The sequence below is a fragment of the Neoarius graeffei genome, chromosome 6, assembly GCF_027579695.1.
Source record: "Neoarius graeffei isolate fNeoGra1 chromosome 6, fNeoGra1.pri, whole genome shotgun sequence".
Taxonomy (NCBI): Eukaryota; Metazoa; Chordata; class Actinopteri; order Siluriformes; family Ariidae; genus Neoarius; species Neoarius graeffei.
The window spans coordinates 52142593-52163636 of NC_083574.1; the positions used below are offsets into that span (position 1 = coordinate 52142593).

General features: G+C 40.9%; 1 protein-coding gene across 1 annotated transcript; it reads left to right on the top strand.

Annotated features, from left to right (window-relative positions):
• The first annotated feature begins 243 nt into the window (after nucleotides 1–243).
• cetp (cholesteryl ester transfer protein, plasma) lies at nucleotides 244–14516 on the top strand. The gene is made up of 16 exons (XM_060922953.1): nucleotides 244–523; nucleotides 821–935; nucleotides 1786–1917; nucleotides 5162–5232; nucleotides 5401–5488; nucleotides 6436–6505; nucleotides 6625–6685; nucleotides 6772–6863; nucleotides 7840–8019; nucleotides 8744–8794; nucleotides 9878–10027; nucleotides 12183–12250; nucleotides 12337–12379; nucleotides 12486–12555; nucleotides 12639–12724; nucleotides 14216–14516. Exons 1-16 carry the CDS (start codon nucleotides 379–381, stop codon nucleotides 14291–14293), a joined length of 1500 nt encoding a protein of 499 aa, XP_060778936.1. The 5' UTR covers nucleotides 244–378; the 3' UTR covers nucleotides 14294–14516.
• Nucleotides 14517–21044: the final 6528 nt, after the last annotated feature.

The following is a 21044-nucleotide window of genomic DNA, read 5'->3' on the forward strand; positions in this document are numbered from 1 at the left end:
GCCTAGCCTGGCGTCTTGTTCTATCCTGGTCTGCTGCTCTGGGCTCGTCAATACATGGGAATGTTCTGTACACTAACATGCTCCTCAAATGTTTACTGACCCTCTGTAACCCCAGTTTAACTAATGGTAGTGGACTCTGGCCCAAACATCAGTTCTCCTCTGTCCTCCTGCTTGTTTTTGATCCAGGAGAAAACCATAGTGCTCCTCCTCCATCCATCCACACACACACACACACACATGCACCTACTCTCAGGGTGCCCCATTCCTCCTCCTCCCCCGTTTTACTTAAATTCCTTGAAGTTTTTAAAGCACGAGACAAAGAAACCCAGTATCGTACACAGAAGAAGAGCAGGGCCTGTATTTGTGAACATTCCTGAGATGAAGAGGAGCACAGTATTGCCAGGTGTAGGACTGTTCCTGCTCTTTAGTCTGGCTGGAGTGGGACACTCGTGTGTGGATCCTGAATCGGCCTACAGGTTTACCGGCATTGTGTGTAGACTCACGTACCCTGCTGCTGTTGTCTGTGAGTTCAATTTTCCCCCCCTGTTAATCTGTTCTGTAAATATGGGTTTTGCAGTATGGATTTGCTTTCACTAGCAACAGAATAGTTCTTTAATAACGGAGTAGCAATAACATCCTAATAGAACTGTAAGCTCTTCTGAGGGCTTGTGAGCCTCTGTAGCATGGCATTTGTGTTGGTTCAAACTGCTATATTAGTCCCTTTTATTACCTCTGTGTCCTTTTATAAAAAGTCTCGGCTATATTGCTTTGCCAGTTTTGAAGAATTATTGTGAAATTATAACCTGTTTGAACTCTACAGTAAATGAAAAAACAACAGAAGTCATCCAGGCTGCTTTCCAGCATGCCAAATATCCCAGTATTCAGGGGGAGAAGTCAATGTTATTCATGGGCAAGCTGAATTACGGATTACATAAGTAGGTAGACCTATACGTGTGCGTGTATATAGTACGAGTGAAAAGCTTGGACACACCTTCTAAATCAATAGTTTTTTTTTCTTTAATTTTATTAATTAAGACACTTCATGTCTGTCTTAAAGTCGACTGTCTCTTCAGATAATACGGATTGCTACAGTTGTGGAATAGAGCTATTTATTGTATTTTTATGATTTATTTGTTCTCAAACGCATTAAGAAGGCAAGACAATTAACTTTTGATGAGGCAGAGCTGTTAATTGAAAAGCATTCCAGGTGATTACCTCATGAAGCTGGTTAAGATAACGCCAGTAGTGTACAAAGTGTCATCAAGATAAACGGTGGCTACACTGAAGAATTTAAAATATGAAACACCATTTAGTTTTTTAACCCCTTCGGACACAAGGAAAAATGCTATGGAACTTCATGTGTACAATTGTATACGTTATGTCCGAAGGGGTTAAACACACTGTTTTGTTTGCCACATAATTCCATATATATTCCAGATGTTATTTCATAGTTTTGATGTCTTCAGTATTGTTCTACAATGTAGAAAATAGTCAAAATACAAAAAAAAAAAAACCCAACAACCTATGAATGAGTAGGGGTGTCCAAACTTTTGATTCATATATGATTTCTGTGTATATATTTCTATGTATTTTTTTAACAAGTTCTTTGAACATTTTTAGTCAACAATTGTATCTTCTATTTTTAGACATGTTTACTACTTCTCTGATTCAGGAGCTTGGTAGCAAATTTGAATTTTCCTCCGGGGATTAATAAAGTGATTCTGATTCTAATTGCTAAAAGGCTTTTGTCCACTCTCTGATTCTCTGTGGCTTCCTCATGTCTAGTCTGGAGATCCACAATCTGACAATTGGAAATAGTGAATTTGAGCTGCAGGAGAATGAAGGCATTGCCATCACTATCTCCAACGTATCTGTTGTTTTTAAGGGAACCATTACATATGGATATGGGAGTGCACTGTGAGTAATTCCATGTATTATTATATATGTGAGGATAGATCAAGGTTCTTTTAACAGCGCTTTTATTGATGAAGTTTAGTCATAGTATTATTAAATATCATGATATAAAGTACCATTTACAACAAGTTACTAAACGTGACAATTTTAGTTTATTATGCAAATTTATTCACTTAGTGGCTGTGAAATGTTGTTAATTGTCAATGTAATCACTGTGTTTCATATGTAGTTTCATTAAAATTGATGGCAATAGTGGCAGCACGGTGGTGTAGTGGTTAGCACTGTCGCCTCACAGCAAGTAGGTTCTGGGTTCGAGCCCCGTGGCCGGCGAGGGCCTTTCTGTGCGGAGTTTGCATGTTCTCCCCGTGTCTGCGTGGGTTTCCTCCGGGTGCTCCGGTTTCTCCCACGGTCCAAAGACATGCAGGTTAGGTTAACTGGTGACTCTAAATTGCCCATGGTGTGTGTGTGAACTGTTGAGACGAGAAAACTTCTATAATAATCCAGTAGAAGGTAATGGGAAACCACTACTGTAATTCCTCCCTAGAAACTTTGATGGCTGAAGCTGTCAGAGCAGACCTGCCATCAGATAGAACACTAAGTTGGTGGCTCTAAATTGACTGTAGGTGTGAATGGTTGTTAGTCTCTGTGTGTCAGCCCTGCGATGATTTGGCGACTTGTCCAGGGGTAGGCTCATAGTCAGCTGGGATGGGCTCCAGCTTGCCCACAACTCTGCACAGGATAAGTAGTTACAGATAATGGATTGATAGAAATATGTTCAAAGTAAAGTTGATTTTGACTTCATATCCAGTATGTGGGTGTACAGTGTTAAAACAAGAATGGCTAGTGTACCTGACAAATAGTGCAGCAGTGCGGCTGTTATTCAAAAATATTCATGCAGATTCTTGGGTTTCAGTCACGTGACTTTTCTTAGCAATTTCACTTCCTGTAAAACAGCTGGTGGTCGAGCAAACCAAAACGTCTACCGTAGTGCAAACAACTAGCGATAATTTATCAGAGTATACTCGTAATCTAGAAGCCACTGCTGGCTTTAGATATCTCATCTCATTATCTCTAGCCGCTTTATCCTTCTACAGGGTCGCAGGCAAGCTGGAGCCTATCCCAGCTGACTACGGGCGAAAGGCGGGGTACACCCTGGACAAGTCGCCGGGTCATCACAGGGCTGACACATAGACACAGACAACCATTCACACTCACGGTCAATTTAGAGTCACCAGTTAACCTAACCTGCATGTCTTTGGACTGTGGGGGAAACCGGAGCACCCGGAGGAAACCCACGTGGACAACATGCAAACTCCACACAGAAAGGCCCTCGCCGGCCCCGGGGCTCGAACCCAGGACCTTCTTGCTGTGAGGCGACAGCGCTAACCACTACACCACCGTGCCGCCCTCCCTCACATTCTGAATAATAAAATAATTGATGCTCACAAAGCAGGAGAAGGCTACAAGAACATAAAGTGTTTTCAGGTAGCTGTTTCCTCAGATTGTAATGTTATTAAGAAATGGCAGTTAACAGAAACAGTGGAGATCAAGGTGAGGTCTGGAAGATAAAGAAAACTTTCTGAAAGAACTGCTCGTTGGATTGCTAGAAAGGCAAATAAAAAACCCTGTTTGACTGCAAAAGACCTTCAGTAAGATTTAGCAGACCCTGGAGTGGTGGTGCACTGTTCTACTATGCAGCGACACCTGAACAAATATGACCTTCCTGGAAGAGTCATCAGAAGAAAACCTTTCCTGCGTCCTAGCCACAAAATTCAGTGTCTGAAGTTTGCAAATGAACATCTAAATAAGCCTGATGCATTTTAGAAACAAGTCCTGTGGACTGATGAAATCAAAATAGAACTTTCTGGCCACAATGTGCAAAGGTATGTTTGGAGAAAAAAAGGGTGCCAAATTCCAGGAAAAGAACACCTCTCCAACTCTGAAGCACGGGTGTGGATCGATCATGCTTTGGGGTTGCATTGCAGCCAGTGGCACAGAGCACATTTCATTGGTCGAGGGAAGCATGGATTCGAATAAATACCAGCAAATTCTGGAAGCAAACATCACACCATCTGTAAAAAAGCTGAAGTTAAAAAGAGGACGGGTCCTACAATAAGACGATGATCCAAAACACCTCAAAATCTACAATGGAATACCTCAAGAGGCCCAAGCTGAAGGTTTTGCCCTGGCCCTCACAGTCCCCTGACCTAAACATCATTGAAAATCTGTGGATAGATCTCAAAAGAGCAGTGCATGCAAGACAGCCCAAGAAACTTGTAGAACTGGAAGCCTTTTGCAAGGACGAATGTGTGAAAATCCCCCAGGTAAGAACTGAAAGATTATAAGCTGGCTACAAAAAGTGTTTACAAGCTGTGATACTTGCCAAAGGGGGTGTTACTAGGTACTAACCATGCAGGGTGCCCAAACTTTTTCTTCGTGCTCTTTAACTTTTTTGTCATTTTGAAAATGTAAAAGATGAAAATAAAAAAAATGTTTTTGCTTAAAATATAAAGGGAATGAGTCATCTTTAACTTTATGCCTTTTGGAGATCATTTCATCTTCAACTTGCTTAACTGTTCACAGTAACAGCAATTTTGACCAGGGGTGCCCAAACGTTTTTATACCACTGTACAAACCTTTCGCAAAGTGATCACTACAAACTCGAGCATGCTTCGACTCAGCTCCCTTCGATTTCAGTGCGAGGTTCAAAAGCCACCTTTCTCGACGTCTTTTTGTGAAATCCTGTGTTCGTTCACCCTTTTTTATGAGTTCACGGGGAACCCTGAAGAAACTTTGATCAGTTTCACGGTTTGATCGATTCAAACAACCTAAAACAACGCAAGCGTAAGGCATTTTTCATGCAAGCAATGCATCTTCTCCGTACAAACGCTTTGAGCTTTGGTAGACCACCAGCTAAAGTTTTGAATAACTAATGAGGCGGATGTGACGTCACATGAAACCCAAGAATTCCTTAGGAGAGATTATATCAGTGTTTCCTAATCCTGAAGCTCTATTACACTGTACACGTCATCCTGTTTCATCTCATCAAATACATGATAATAGAGCCAGGCAATAGGACATTTAAAGTTTTCCCTATTCAGAAATGGTTCTACTTTAATGTTTTTTTTTCCAACACTCTTAATAATAAAGATACCAAACTGTACTTTTCTTTAAACGTTTCAATGTCTCTATAAACTCTGCAAATGATCAAATTTTACTTAAATAATACAATTTTTCTCTCATGCAGCTTCAAAGTAGGCCAGTCACTTGATTTTGAAGTTGAGTCACAAATTGATTTAGTCATCAACGCTAAGCTATGTGAGTATTACTACTTTTTAATTATGTCTCTGTGTAATGACTAACCGTAGTAGCATATCACCCTTCATTGAAAACAGTGTAGGCTGCGCAAATCCTTGTCTCCGGCCTTGATTGATGTGTGTGGTGATGATGATGGTGATGATGGTATGTTTGGTGTGTGTGTTTCAGATTGTGGGAAAGACAGAGTAGCTGCAGACACGTCTGACTGCTACCTCACCTTCCACAAGCTGCAGCTCCTACTGCAAGGTGATCGAGAGTGAGTGTACAAATTCACAACAATCCACACGTGTTGAGAGGAGTGTTTTGAATACTTGAGTATTTTTGGAAAATTTGTCACTGCTCAGATCATAAGACGACAAGGCTAGCCATGGACAAGTTTCAGGACAGCAGAAATATGTGTTGCATTCAGAAGGCCACAGATGTAATCGGCTTTATGATGCATCAAAATAATGACGAAACATAAAGCCACTTCTTTGAACAAAGCAGCATCTTCAAGTTGGGACAAAATAAATAATGAACGTCTCAAATCAAAGGAAAGCGAGGACATGCAAGATAGTCCTAGCAGGAGCCTTTTCTTTAAAAATGTACTGATCCCAGTTTTGCGAGTGCTTTTACTGAAGACCTTAGTCTAGAGAAGACCTTTAGTGACACTAAAGGTCAGAAGAAGACCTAAAGAAGACACTAAAGAAGACCTTTAGTGCCTTTCATTCAACTGGCTTTTAAAATAACACTTGTGATTTTGATTTAAATTAAACAAAAAGTGGGGTGACACGGTGGTGTAGTGGTTAGCGCTGTCGCCTCACAGCAAGAAGGTCCGGGTTCGAGCCCCGTGGCCGGCGAGGGCCTTTCTGTGCGGAGTTTGCATGTTCTCCCCGTGTCCGTGTGGGTTTCCTCCGGGTGCTCCGGTTTCCCCCACAGTCCAAAGACATGCAGGTTAGGTTAACTGGTGACTCTAAATTGACCGTAGGTGTGAATGTGAGTGTGAATGGTTGTCTGTGTCTATGTGTCAGCCCTGTGATGACCTGGCGACTTGTCCAGGGTGTACCCCGCCTTTCGCCCGTAGTCAGCTGGGATAGGCTCCAGCTTGCCTACGACCCTGTAGAACAGGATAAAGCGGCTAGAGATAATGAGATGAGATGAGATTAAACAAAAAGTGAAGTATGACGATTTTAAGACTGATTTGGCTTTTTTTCCCCCCCTCAGACCTGGCTGGCTGAAGAAAGTGTTCACTAATTTCATCACTCTCACACTAAAGCTGGTTGTAAAGGGGCAAGTGAGTGAGTTTATTGCACAACTCTGCACAGTGGTGTCCTATTGGAGGAACACATAATTGAGAAACGCACAGAAGTTTATTTACGAAGTGCACTGCTAATTAATTTGTGTGAATTACAGATCTGTAAGGAAATAAACAAGGTGGCAAATATCCTGGCAGATTTTATTCAGGACACAGCAGGTAGGGTTTGGAAAGCAGTTGTTATTAGGATCCTGTGTAGCTGTGTAATTTAGAGTTTAACTTGCACATTTCTTTTGTATGAACAGAGCAGTTTTTGAGTGATGGAAATATCTCTGTGGATGTCGGTATAACCTCTGCTCCGCTCATCACCACCAATTACGTGGAGTCATACCACAAGGTTGCCCACAGTGTCCTGATTCAAAATAGTAACAGTATTGCATACTATACTTTGATAAAAACTAGATTTATTCTAAATATACTGTAATTTGTGCCTTTTTTCTTTCCTTGTTTTAAAGCTAGACAGCCTTTCGATTTCATAAAATCAGTGAAATTTAGTTCCCTCTGAAATTTGTTCATTGTGATATGTTTATTTCTGTAATATCTCACAAAATATCAGGCCATTCTGTGGCTGGGAAGTTATTTAATTTGAGGGGATTCCGTAGCAAATAATGTGCATGAAATCGCTCACTTCGTGCAACCAAGCAGACAGAGGAAATCCATGTGCGCATGCGCAGGTTTACCTCCTTCTTCTTTTGGGGTTTACGGCAGCTGGCATCCACAGTGTTGCATTACTGCCATCTACAGGTTTACCTTGACCGTGCACTGATAGTTACATCATTTTGTCGCTAAACGAACAGCTGATCACACCGAGCTGACCGCCGATATTGATTAGTTTGGTCCTGCATTTCCTTTCCTTCACAACATAACGTCTTTTCGCTTTCTGTTATTGTAGTCGGTCTTTCACATTTCATTCGCACACTCTCGTCCTCCATTTTTCTTTCCTGTTTCAAATTTGTATCTCACAATGCCTTGCATGAACAGGGAAAGCCTGTCACGTGATACATGACGTAGTATCTTGAATTGGGTCATGATGAAGCAGGAAAAAATAGTAGAGAATTTAGGGCCACATGGCCCTAAATTCATTAATTGTTCTATTTTAAAAAAATAACTAATAAAATTGGAAGTCTCTGATTTGAATTCAGTAGCCTTTGGTTCACTAAACAAAAATAATTGGGTGTCAGGGAAAATTCTTTTTCTGACCTAAACTTGAAAAATCTGAAAGGCAGTCTACCTTTAAGTATCCTGAGTATTCTGTCACACTTAAATAACTACAGTATTCTGGTTCTCTCTCTTTTTCTTTTTTTTAATAACAGGGTCTAGTGACCTATAACGGCACGACATCAGTGATCAAAGACTCCGTGTTTAAACCAGACCAGATTTCGGAGAACCGCAGCCTGTATTTTTGGCTCTCTGATGATGTCCTTGACCCTCTAATAAAGGCAGCATACCACGATGGACGATTCATCAAAAACATCTCCAGAACAGAGCTCACTGTATATCATTCCATATAAATGAATGAAACTATGCAAAAAGATTTTTAAAACAATATTACAATTAACGTAACAACATAAACATTGTATAAAGATTGCATTGCTTTGCATAAACATTTCCGTTGTTAACAGAGCATTTTTTAAGGATTTTCCACTAGGAGACCAACTGGTCTGGGCAATACAATCACAGGCCCCAGAGTCCATGCGGCTGCACCGCTGCAGCATATTCTGTGATACAAAATGGTTCACCAATCACCATACAGACAAACACACTACAGTGACTACACAGCTATCAAGAGCAATTACCAAGCACAAAGACACTCAAAGTTACACAGTAATGACATCGGATTCTGACATCAGCCATCTCAGTAACCAAATTTTAGTTTTGTTTTTCTTAACCAACATGATCTTGTGTGTATATCTTATAACATAGATCTTCGTTTTCCTTGTTAAATGTATACTTACTAGGTACTTGGTTAATTAATTGCAACTGATTGAACCAAATGATAAGATATAACTTGGTTTAAAATTTGGTCTCCCAGTGAAGCTGGTTTGGCATTGACTAGGAGACCAAATCTGGCCACTGGGAGACCATTTGGTCTCCCAGTAACTATGTTAAAAAATGCTCTGGTTGTTAAATGGGACCTTCTGTTTCTTCCACCTTCCATATCCATCCTAGTTGTGACTCTCATAGAGAGATTACTTAAGTTGACCTTTCTGATTGCAGGACATGTTCCAGACAGAGCTATCCACAGAGAGACCTAATTTAGTGGACAAGGTACTGTAACATCCACAGTGCATTTCAGTTCACGTTTTATAACCTATTGTGGCTGTTTCCATGGAATTATATAAATGTACAGTACTGTGCAAAAGCCTTAGTCACCCTGTTTTATTTCCCATACAAACTTTGTTATAGATTCCTACTTTATGACTTCTACATTATCGAGTTGGAACAAAAACATATTTTAGAGTCCAAATGTTTGTTTTCCAGCACAAAATTAAATGTTACAGAAAAAAGCTTGTATCTGAGCAGCATATTACATAAGAGAGCACTTTTCAGATTTAAAAAAAAAAAAAAACATAATGAAGGCTACTGGGTTTTGGTGCAAAATTAAGAAGCAAGTGTGACAAAGTGTCCAGAAGAACTGTAGCTGGTTCTGTAAGATGCTCAGTAAAACCTACAGCTCATTTCCTTATAAAACTGCACTAACTGTACCAGAGACTACTATTTATTTATTTATTTATTTAAAGCAAAGGGTCATCTCACACCAAATATTGACTTTGGTTAATTTATTATGGCTTACTGCTGTTTATTGTATGTTTAATTAAATGTTGAAACATTTCATTTCATTACTTTTAAAGCCAATTTTGGTCAAAAGCATTTCTTTACATGTGCCGGAGACTTTTGTACAGTACTGTAGAGTGATAAGCTTACAATATGGGAGTTGTTCGTTGCATGTAAGCTTTTCACATTAAGAACTTCAAAACTTAAAAAAAAAAATTCCACCTAAGATTCTGTTCCTGTTTTTGGACTATGGGAATTTGTGTTACAAGTCCAACATCTTCATCCTCATTTTTGAGTAGCATGTTTATATTTGGTAACCACATCTAACCTGTAAATGCAGGTGCTGTTATGTGGCACAAACTTCACTAACGTTCTTGTAATCAAGTCACATTAACACTGTAATTTTACCGAGTCTTTGGTTTCCCCATAGAATTTGAAATCAGTCATGATGTTCTTATTGCGCTACTATTTTCATACTTCCTTGTTTCATATTGATGTTTTGTCAATTGCTTAGAATTATTGTGAAATGAGAACACATGACGGAAATGTGGATATGTTTGTGACTGCATCCATTAGTGGCTATTTTCTGAGGAACCATTGTTAAGGGCATGGAGTGCATCAGTGCCTCATTTCTGGACAACGCCCCAAGGCTCATCTGTGAGAGTCGTGGCTGCAGTGGAGCTCTCTTCTGCAAAGCAGGATAGTCCTGCACTTTATTTTGAGACGGTCAGTATTCAGAGCAGTCATCAAAGGCCTGCACTGTTTGTACACTGTTATAATGAGCAATGCTTTGCCAAATTATGCATATATTTACTCGACCAGCACTTTTTTATCCAAAGAGAATTAAGCGTAAGACCCAATATGATCCAAGCTTAGAGTAGATCCAGTAGTGGGATCTGAACTCACAATCTTCCAATCACTAGTTTAGTTCCAAGAAGGGGTGGTCTGATACATTACCATCCCAAAGCAGATTATCTTCCTATAACATCGTGTTTTAAAGGGGATATGTTATGAAAAACGTACTTTTTCAATGCTTGTGCACGTACAATTGGGTATCTGGAGTTCCTCCCAACCCACAGTCTCTGAAATATGACAATCCAGTCAGTTTCTTTTGAACTGCCTATTTCAGAAAACCTTTTTCAACAAGCCATTCAGATTTGGCTCCTTTTTCTATGTTACAAGCGGAGCTCATTCGAATTATACCACGTCCTCATGGCTTGACAGCTGCCTTTGCAAATGAATATTCATGAGGAAAGTGCTACCTGATTGGCCCGAAGAAGAGAGGCGTGGGGTGAGCAGTGACTCATTAGGATGCAGTGCTGCATCCTAACAAAGCACTGCAACTATTGTTCTTCTACGTGTTGTTTCTTCTTCTTCTTCTTCTTCTTCTTCTTCTTCTTCTTATATTTATTATTCCTACGCAAATTTCAATTTCGAATAACTCAATAACCGTACGTCGCACACAGACAAACAATATATCAAAACGTGCGGCTCGATCGGACTCGGTATGCTATTACTTGTCTCTACAGAATACGATTTTTTTGCGACATAGTCACGAAAAAATCGCCCCAAAAAACCCCATTCATTTCTATAGAATTAATTGAAAAAAAAACACTTTTTCAAACATCCGCTGCTCTGGCATGCTTTCACCTAGAGACATGATTCAAACTCTAAAACGTAGGAAAACTTCTCCTCTGTGGATCTGGCATTCAACTTTTCTGCTAGGTTCTACACTTTCGGATCAGTCCCGGCTCAAACGCCATGTGGGTTCCGGGAGAAAATCCGGCTTTTGAATGGGTGTCTATTGCGTTACACACCAGTGGAGCTCGTTTAGTTAGAGTGTAGAAAGTTTGAAAAAATAGCTCAAACTTTCTCGCTTAAACTGTGGTTTCTGCCACAAATTTCACTCTACAGACATAAATTTCTCAAAAGTAGTAGTAAAACTTGTCCTGATTCACACAATGTGTCTACCTAAACGATAGGATTTACAGTTTTTGAATGAGAAGCCTCAAACTGAGGAGAGTGCAGCCGAGAGGCCTCATTGACACCCATTATAAACGTGACAGAAAAGTCACTAATTTTTAACTCGCTCTAGTGTCCTCATTTTTAACACTACAGACAAAAAATTACATCAGTGTATTCAGGAGACCCTTCTAGCGCTCACTGTGAAAGAATATTGTGAATAGCTGTTTTCGTTTTCGAGTTATTTGTCATTGTTCGAGGCCTGCTCCTGAGCAAAAAACAGCAGAAAACTGACAAAATCTTGTGTGTCTTAACGCTCCTGCTCAGGCCCATCGCCATGCCGACTGGGGCCAGTGAGGGAGCAGAGAGAGGGGGGGCTGCTGTCTCAAGCACACACATAAATCATGGCATTGTAGCTTCATAGCAGGTCACACATTCACGGCCAGCAAACATGCGTGACCGAATTGCTTCGCACACTGCATCCTCTCACAATTTCCCCTGGGGAATTGTCCGGTCTAGTTATCATTTAATATCAGCCATTTTGAATAGGACTGTGTGAGAAGAGAGCTGTGGGGCTTTATCCTTGTGGTATTTTGACCAAAGCATGTCACTGACATTTTTTCTTATTTATTAATGAATGACAGATTGTGGCTTTTTAGTCCTTTAGTTTTTTTGTGGAGCATCTACCATACAAGTCCCTGTGAATTACCTTTAATTAAAAAAATGATCTTATATTAGAATGGATGTACCAATATAAAATTATTAGAATAACAACCAGCACTGCGGTTATAGAAAACTAATCAACACCAATAAGATTTGAGAATTCACCAGCACTGTGGAATATTTATTTACAGCATCTCATATTAAAAAGTTAATATTTATAATGATATCTTTAACAGCATGGTTTGTGTCCCAGTAGGAGGTGGAAGTCTATGTGAGAGCTTCTTATGCTGAAAAGAAAGTCATCCTGAAGGCCACACCAGTGCAGTAAGTATGTAATTTCCTGTGAAACCCTGAACTTTTATTTCCCGTGTACTCACTTCTTCTAACATGTTTCCTCCTGTGGCTTGTAGTATATCTACACCAAACATATCTGTCTCAGAAGGCGTTTCTGAAGTAAGACTGGCCTGCAAACCAGAGATAATTTTATTAAGGGTTGTATCTTTTTTGCTTATGGTTCCATCTCCTGTCAACACTGTTAATTCTCTTCTTGTGTTTTAAGATGGAGAAGGGCTTAAGTGCTTATCTTCAGGAAGCTGTTGAGAAGATTGGGATTCCCAAAGTCATACCCTGTAAGTCTAGTGTGCCTCTGTGTGCACATTTATGAAACTATAGATGTGATGTTTTTTCAATTTGACATATTTTCTCTTCTTAGACCTCGAGGCAGCAACAACAGCTGTGATGGACCGGCAAGGTCTCAATCTGTTTGATATCATCGCTCCTGAAGTAATACCTTATAACGTGAGTGTCTAATCTCTTGTTTAGTACTGATTTGGTTACTGAAGCATACGTGATAACAGCAACGTTCTCACCAAATAGGCCCTGAGCAAATACCCTTTTAAGAGACCAACTCTTTTGAGTGGCCAATTAAATAATGTTGCTATGAAAGAAAGAAAGAAGAAAGAAAGAAAGAAAGAAAGAAAGCACAACTTTATTCATCACACAATTGTGAAATATCCTCTCTGCATTTAACCCATCTGAAGCAGTGAACACACACATGCGCAATGAGCACACACATACCCAGAGCAGTGGGCACAGTCCAAAGACATGCAGGTTAGGTTAACTGGTGACTCTAAATTGACCGTAGGTGAATTTGGGCTGCACGGTGGTGTAGTGGTTAGCACGGTTGCCTCACAGCAAGAAGGTTCCAGGTTTGAACCCAGTGGCCAGCGAGGGCCTTTCTGTGTGGAGTTTGCATGTTCTTCCCGTGTCTGCGTGGGTTTCCCCCACAATCCAAAGACATGCAGTTAGGTTGACGTGAGGCAGCCTTGGGCTGAGGTGCCCTTGAGCAAGGTACCTAACCCCTGACTGCTCCCCGGGCGCTCTGGTGTGGCTGCCCACTGCTCTGAGTGTGTGTGTGTGTGTTCACTGCTTCAGATGGGTTAAATGCAGAGGATGAATTTCACTGTGCTTGAAGTGTGCATGTGACGAATAAAGGTTTCTTAGTTTCTTCTTTCTTCTGAATGTGAATGGTTGTCTGTGTCTATGTGTCAGCCCTGTGATGACCTGGCGACTTGTCCAGGGTGTACCCTGCCTTTCACCCGTAGTCAGCTGGGATAGGCTCCAGCTTGCCTGCGACCCTGTAGAACAGGATAAAGCGGCTACAGATAATGAGATGAGATGAGGTTTCTTCTGCAAAGCTGACAGTTCACCACCATCCTTCTAGGTTTTAATAATGCGTTGGACAGTTCTTATCCCAATTCCAGTCATTTCAGAAATCTCCTTTGTTGTTTTCTTTGCTTGATACAAGCCAATAATATGACCCTTCTGAAACACAGTAACGTCTGAAAACAGTAAGTCGTCCAACATGGTTGTTTCAGAAATGAGAAGCTACTCACTGCTTCAGTTAGGGTTCAAAGAATTGTTGCCAGCTGAAACATTCAAAACAATGAGGTAATTATCCAGTCAAAGTACAGGGTTAGTCAAAATTATGTTAACACTTAAATAGTAGAAACCATTTATTCACAAAACATACATCATGTGTGCAAGATGATTTACAGGACGGTCTCAACCTGTTCGAGCAACAGTGCCATTTAAAGCCCGGACACACATTTCATGGTCACTGCACACCACATTCAGGAAAAAAATAATCCATTAGTGTTAACATAATTCTGACAAACCCTGTATTTGTTTATTTAAAACCAAACAGCAATTTATTTATTTTTTTGACCAGGCAGTGTACATGCCCATTTTGGTTTCAGTAATCATCTTGTCCTCTCTTTCACCATGCAGGGTTATGCCTTGGTGCAGATGGATTTTGGTTTCCCACAACATCTACTAGTGGAGTTCCTCAAGAAGACGCTGGAGTAACTGCAGTCTAGTATCCAATATACCATAATGCATTTGTATAAAGACACACACACACAATCGCAAGTTGTCGGCACAGGTATATTTACATTTCTACATACATACTTTTGGTTTGAAAGAGCATTTTTGTAGTAACATATGATTAATTAGTTTTAAACACCAGTAAAATATCCTTCCTTATCTGTAGATGTCAAAGCAGGTGTTATGAAAAGGAAACTTTACTGTTCTTGACATAATGTTTTATGGTGGGAAATGTCTTACTTCTAATAACTATGTAGTAATTCAATAACCTTTGTAACTTCAAGTTGTATAACACAAGCATCCTTCTCGTAAAGTCTGCTGACTTGGTGGCCATCTTGGCAATGCTCCCTAGCAGTTATTTTCAGTCATATAAGACCAGGTTCCTATTTACTTGAAACAGCAGAGGTCCATATACCAGGAAAGGATCAACAATATAATCTTTAAAATGTGCGTTTGAACATCTGACAAAGATGGTATAAATAATGTGCAGTCTTCGGCTGAATTTTTTTTCCAGGTTGTTCCAGTTACTTCGCATAACTAATGGGCCAAAGTGCCCTACAAATGTATAATCACTGATATGATGCTACTGGGATACATTAATTTAAAATTTATCTTTGTAACAGAGGTAAAGCTGATCAATTAAGTTTTCCAGCATGGGGAAGTCTTCAAGACCAAAGACTTTTATGATTTTTATTTTATGGTTTTCTTGATAACATATGTTAACTTTATTAAGAAGCTGGTAAAGGTCTGGCTTCTATAGCTACTATAAATGTTTGTGATACCAGGAAGTAACTTGCTTCTTGGATATTCCCTGCTAGATTGTTATTTGTCTGTACTGAAGAAGGTTGAATTAATAAAGTACGAGTGATCTAGAAATACAAGTCCTCTGCCACCTAGAAGATTCTGCCTCACGGATCCAGGAGTGACTATCACTGATGCACACTCACTGGCGACTTTATTAAGAACACCCATATGCTTGCTGTTTTATGCAGTTACCTAATCAGCCAATCCCTTAATAGGAGCACAATGCATAAAATCATGCAGATATAAATAAAGAGCTTCAGTTAATGTTCGGCGGCATGGTGGTGTAGTGGTTAGCGCTGTCGCCTCACAGCAAGAAGGTCCGGGTTTGAGCCGCGTGGCCGGCGAGGGCCTTTCTGTGCGGAGTTTGCATGTTCTCCCCGTGTCCGCGTGGGTTTCCTCCGGGTGCTCCGGTTTCCCCCACAGTCCAAAGACATGCAGGTTAGGTTAACTGGTGACTCTAAATTGACCGTAGGTGTGAATGTGAGTGTGAATGGTTGTCTGTGTCTATGTGTCAGCCCTGTGATGACCTGGCGACTTGTCCAGGGTGTACCCCGCCTTTCGCCCGTAGTCAGCTGGGATAGGCTCCAGCTTGCCTGTGACCCTGTAGAACAGGATAAAGAGGCCAGAGATAATGAGATGGGAATGAGTTAATGTTCACTTCAAACATCAGAACAGGAAAAACTGTGATCTCTGTGACTTTCACTGTGGTGTTGGTGCCAGATGGACTGGTCTGAGTATTTCAGAAACTGCTGATCTCCTGGGGTTTTCACACACAACAGTCTCTAGAGTTTACACAGAATGGCGCGAAAAGCATTGAGTGAGCGACAGTTCTGTGGGTGGAAACGCCTTGTTGATAAGAGAGCTCAGAGGAAAATGGTCAGATTGGTTTGAGCTGCCAAGAAAGATATAGTAACTCTCATAATCACTATTTACAACTGTGGTGAGCAGAAAAGCATCTCAGCATGTGATAGCAGACGACCACATTGGGTTCCACTCCTGCAGCCAAGAACAGGAATCTTAGAATCAAGAACAAGTTCCTCTTAAAGTAGTCAGTGAGTGTATATCCGCATTTAAGAGCAGTGTTGGGCAAGTTACTTCAAAACTGTTTTGCATTATTTATTACTTGCTACTGTCATTTTAAAGTAATTAGTTACATTACAATATTACTGTATTTAAAATGTAAGGCATTACACTACTATTGCATTACTTTTAAGTTACTCTCACCAAAATAACTGGAAGTATGGATTTAGCAATCTAAATGTAGCTCAAGATGCTCAATTAGCTCATCACACATCCAGTGGAAGGTGATGTGGTATCTGACTGAGCTAGGCTTATGGCTAAAACACTAGAATATAATAGCCACATGATGGCACAATACAAGGAACAATCATCGCAAGAACAAACAAAAGGTTAAAGTCTGGCAAATTGTGATAGAAATACTGTAACCTTGAGGACGTCGTGGCTCAGGTGGATAAGGTGCCATACCATAAATACGGGGACCCGGGTTCGATTCCGACCCGAGGTCATTTCCCAATCCCTCCCCGTCTCTCTCTCCTGCTCATTTCCTGTCTCTACACTGTCCTATCCAATAAAGGTGAAAAAAGCCCAAAAAAATATCTAAAAAAGAAATACTGTAACTTTAGGCCTATTCATATTAACATTAATTGAACTGTATTGTATTGTAATGTCTAAAGATATGACGCGATACAAAATTAGCATTTCTATGCCTTTATTGTTTTCAAGTTTGCAGCATTAAGCATAGTTTATGCTTCATAAAAAAAAAAAAAGATTAGCCCTAAGGGATATGACTCCATTTCAGAAATTTAACAAAAATGAACATCATATGGCAAATCGTAGCCTACAATAAAACTGGCCTGAAAAAACCCCCACAAGCCTTTTAAATCACAGCTAGACAATGACTATTAGCTATATGAGGCTACCCAGTCACATTTCGAAAAACAGAATTAGAAATAACAAAATCAAAGTGTCCCAACAGCCAGCCACTGTGTCCGGGGATCAGGTCATCGAGGCCCCTGCCTTCGACTGCCACCCAATCCACACTGCACCAATCCCCTACTGCTACCTCTGTGGGTGGTGAACCCACAGGAGGTCGGGCCCATGTCACCTCTTCGGGCTGAGCCCGGCCGGGCCCCATGGGCAAAGGCCCGGCCACCAAGCGCTCGCATACGAGCCTCAACCCCGGGCCTGGCTCCAGGGTGGGGCCCCGGCTGCGTCATACCGGGCGACATCACAGTCCTTGCTTTTTTCTCCATAGGGGTTTTTGGTGAACTGCTCTTGGTCTTGGTGTATCGCGAATACAAGCGGCCGAAATGAGTTTCCTTCGCAGGGTGGCTGGGCGCTCCCTTAGAGATAGGGTGAGAAGCACAGTCACTCGGGAGGAGCTCGGAGTAGAGCCGCTGCTCCTCCACATCGAGAGGAATCAGCTGAGGTGGCTTGGGCATCTTTATCGGATGCCTCCTGGACACCTCCCTGGGGAGGTGTTCCAGGCATGTCCCCCCGGGAAGAGGCCCTGGGGAAGACCCAGGAGACGCTGGAGGGACTATGTCTCTCGGCTGGCCTGGGAACGCCTCGGTGTTCTTCCCGAGGAGCTGGCCGAGGTGTCTGGGGAAAGGGAAGTTTGGGCTTCCATGCTTAGACTGCTGCCTCCGCGACCCGGTCCCGGATAAGCGGAAGAAGACGAGACGAGACGAAAATCAAAGTGCTTTTAATGATATTGAAGTGCTTAGGCCTATTAGCCCTCGAAGGAAAGGCAGCTCAATCACTTTAGTCTGACTTCCGACCAGAAAAAAACCTCAGTTATACGGGACAAAAATGTAAACAAACTGTCAGCATATCTTCAACAACATACTCCGCCACAAGTCTCCTAACCTCCTGAGGCTGAAGGAGCATCTCAGAGCGGCAGAACGTTAATTTTGGCTGCTTTGTGATTTTATCGCCACTCTCATCCTCCGCTTGCTTCCTTGCTAACTTCATGTTACTATGGCACCTCTGTAAATGTTGAGTTAAATTACTGGTGCTATTTCGGGAAGTGGACAGTTCTTTAGGTTTAGCACACAAAGTGCATTTGACTACGATGTTCTTCACATCCTTATTTTTCACAAACTTAAAGTAATGGGCGTGTGCCCATCTGGAGAATATGTGCTATCCGACGTTAGATCAGCTGCAGGTTCACTCATCTCTCTCTCCTGTCTGACTAGCCTAAAGGAAAAGGAAGTGAAACATTTTGCGCGGACGTTTCACCTCTGCTGATCTTGCGTGATTTTGACGAATTTGTATGAAGGAAAAAAACCCACCACTTCATTCCAGGTTAAAAATGCATTGTAACGCGTGTTACTGACATTTGTGCCGAGTAAAATATTACCAAATTTTTTCTGTAATGCCTTACATTACCGTGTTACTGCAAAAAGCAATGCATTACAATAATTCGTTACTTTTGTAACGCATTACTCTCAACACTGTTTAAGAGTGTGGTGTAGCAATTTGATTGCAAAATGTAATCTCAGGAAGCAGAGTTGGCTGAGTGTGATAGGGTAGCTTCAATGGGCGATGGAAATTTACTGAGCAGGGTAGCCGGGGCGCCGCCAGAAATTTTGGGCCCCCCAACTTTGCCCACCCTCGTCACAATTGCACTATTGTCATTATTTGACTTTTGATAGCCCATGGACCTTGAGCTTGTGACTTTATTACATTTTATGTATTAACCTACCAGGGACTAGATGAAAACTGGTCAGTGACTAATTCTGGTGCATTTACAATCACAAATGAAAATTCAAGATTTTGCCACATGCCTTCTTGTGCTAGGACAATTGGTAGTGATGAGGGGCCTGGCTCTGTTATCAGCAATGCATACAAGTTAGTTAATGCATGAAAAAGTTTGATGCATTCAAGTTTGATGCATTTAAATGAACTCCATACTCAGTGGCCTTACAAATGTTACCCATAAAAGACAGGAAACATCTTATTATAAGTTTATTTCAAAGTGAGTGACATTTCAATTTGATCAGTTACGTACGTATTTCTTCATATGTTGTAACCTCTATCCCTCTTTTATGTGTGCTGTGCTTTCTCCAGCTCCTCAATTTGAAACCAATGGTTTAGAACGTGTGAACATTCCACACACGTAACCATGTCAAACACGTGTCCGTTATTAGCAACACTTTAATCTAGCAAACTGTATATGGCGCTCACTCATTAAAAACTTCAATCCTAAAGCATTTATGGGTTGTATTGCTGCTCACCTCCTTCTCCAAAGGGGGGGTTCAGTGGTTTGGTAGGGCGGAGGTCCCCCTGAGGCTGAATCTGTGCTTATTTAGGGCACCCCATTAGTTATGAAACTGGTTATTAGCACTAGTTATTAGCACCAGCGTAACGTAATATTTCATCTTGTTTATTATCACACAAGTCAGTTCAGTTATTAAAATGGAAAAAATATGTCACTGTACAAACTGTAAAAGTGTTCTCTTGATCGGCTAATCCAACCACGTTCATACTGTTCATTTACCATTCGCTAATATTTTGAACACACGTGAGCGATAGGTACCTTTCTTTGGGAAAAACTGAGTGACCAGTTGCCTGCCTCTCCGGTCCCTCTCAGCTTTCAGCTGCCTTTCTTTATGTTTTTGACAGCCACTCTTCATATTTAGCGATCATAGACTGTACGCACTCCACTGCTGGCTGGCTACTGCACCGCGACACAGCAGCAAGTAGCGTTGCACTGATCAGCACACAGATTTAACGCATCGCGCTTCTACCAGAACTGGACCGTACCATTTCGCAAAAGGGGGAGGGTTAAATGACTATGTTGAAGAACTCAAGAAATAGACAGCCTTGTTCAATTAGCTCATTTTACCAGATGGAATATTGCATTGTTGTTATTTCAAAAGTCTTATTAAAATCATTAAAAGCATATTATCAGCCCCTTAAAGGGCCCCATGGCAGTGCTGGGCCCCTAGAATTGTTCTAACCTTTCACCCCCTGGCGGCGCCCATGAGGGTAGCCTTATGAAAAACAGCGAGCCCAGCAGCAGCAGTGCGAGCAAAGATAAATTTCAAGGATTTAACTGAACCTAGCCTGAGGAGCAGAAATTAAGCAAAATTGGAAAACCGAGTTGCAAGAATGCCAAACAAATATCTCTTACATTCTCAAATATTAAACATAACTATAAATGGTTAAATTGTCATTCATTAACAGAACAAGTATAATCTCATATCTCATCTCATTATCTCTAGCCGCTTTATCGTGTTTGATACTGACCACACACCCTTTTATATGATATCAAATTGATTACATCATAGGTTTTTTAAAAAATACATCAAGCAATGGTTTAGTAATACTAATTAGGGCAGAAAATAACAAGTGTTAAATTTAGCTGTCCCAGTTTACCTGATGCCATTCATGTCGTCTTCTTCTTCTCAACCTAACCACAATCCTAAGCCTGACTTCAGTAACTACCCATTCACAGACACACTCACACGCTATTTATAGTTGACCACATGGTGACACTGTTGTGGCATAACTTACTAAACAATACCCCACTCAGGGTGTCCATTATGTGAGTTTTTACACCGAAATGTGCTATTTAAAGCTTATTTGCTTCAGCTCTCTGATTCAATAAGCAAATGTATTCACTGCTTTTCTGAAACCTTGTACTTCAGATGTGAATATATGTACAATGCACAGTCCATAATAAAAAAAATCACTTTTGTGATCATCTATTCTTGTTTTTCTTTAGTACTAGACCTATCTGCATAGGGTCATAGTGTTTTAAATACAACCCCGATTCCAAAAAAGTTGGGACAAAGTACAAATTGTAAATAAAAACGGAATGCAATAATTTACAAATCTCAAAAACTGATATTGTATTCACAATAGAACATAGACAACATATCAAATGTTGAAAGTGAGACAT

What these genes read in the sequence shown, in the direction of transcription:
- cetp (XM_060922953.1), top strand. Translation starts at nt 379, where the DNA reads ATGAAGAGGAGCACAGTATTGCCAGGTGTAGGACTGTTCCTGCTCTTT. An exon ending in ACGTGGAGTCATACCACAAG is followed by an intron (nt 6,864 to 7,839) that starts GTTGCCCACAGT and finishes TTTTAATAACAG; the next exon opens with GGTCTAGTGACCTATAACGG. An exon ending in GATTCCCAAAGTCATACCCT is followed by an intron (nt 12,556 to 12,638) that starts GTAAGTCTAGTG and finishes TTCTCTTCTTAG; the next exon opens with ACCTCGAGGCAGCAACAACA.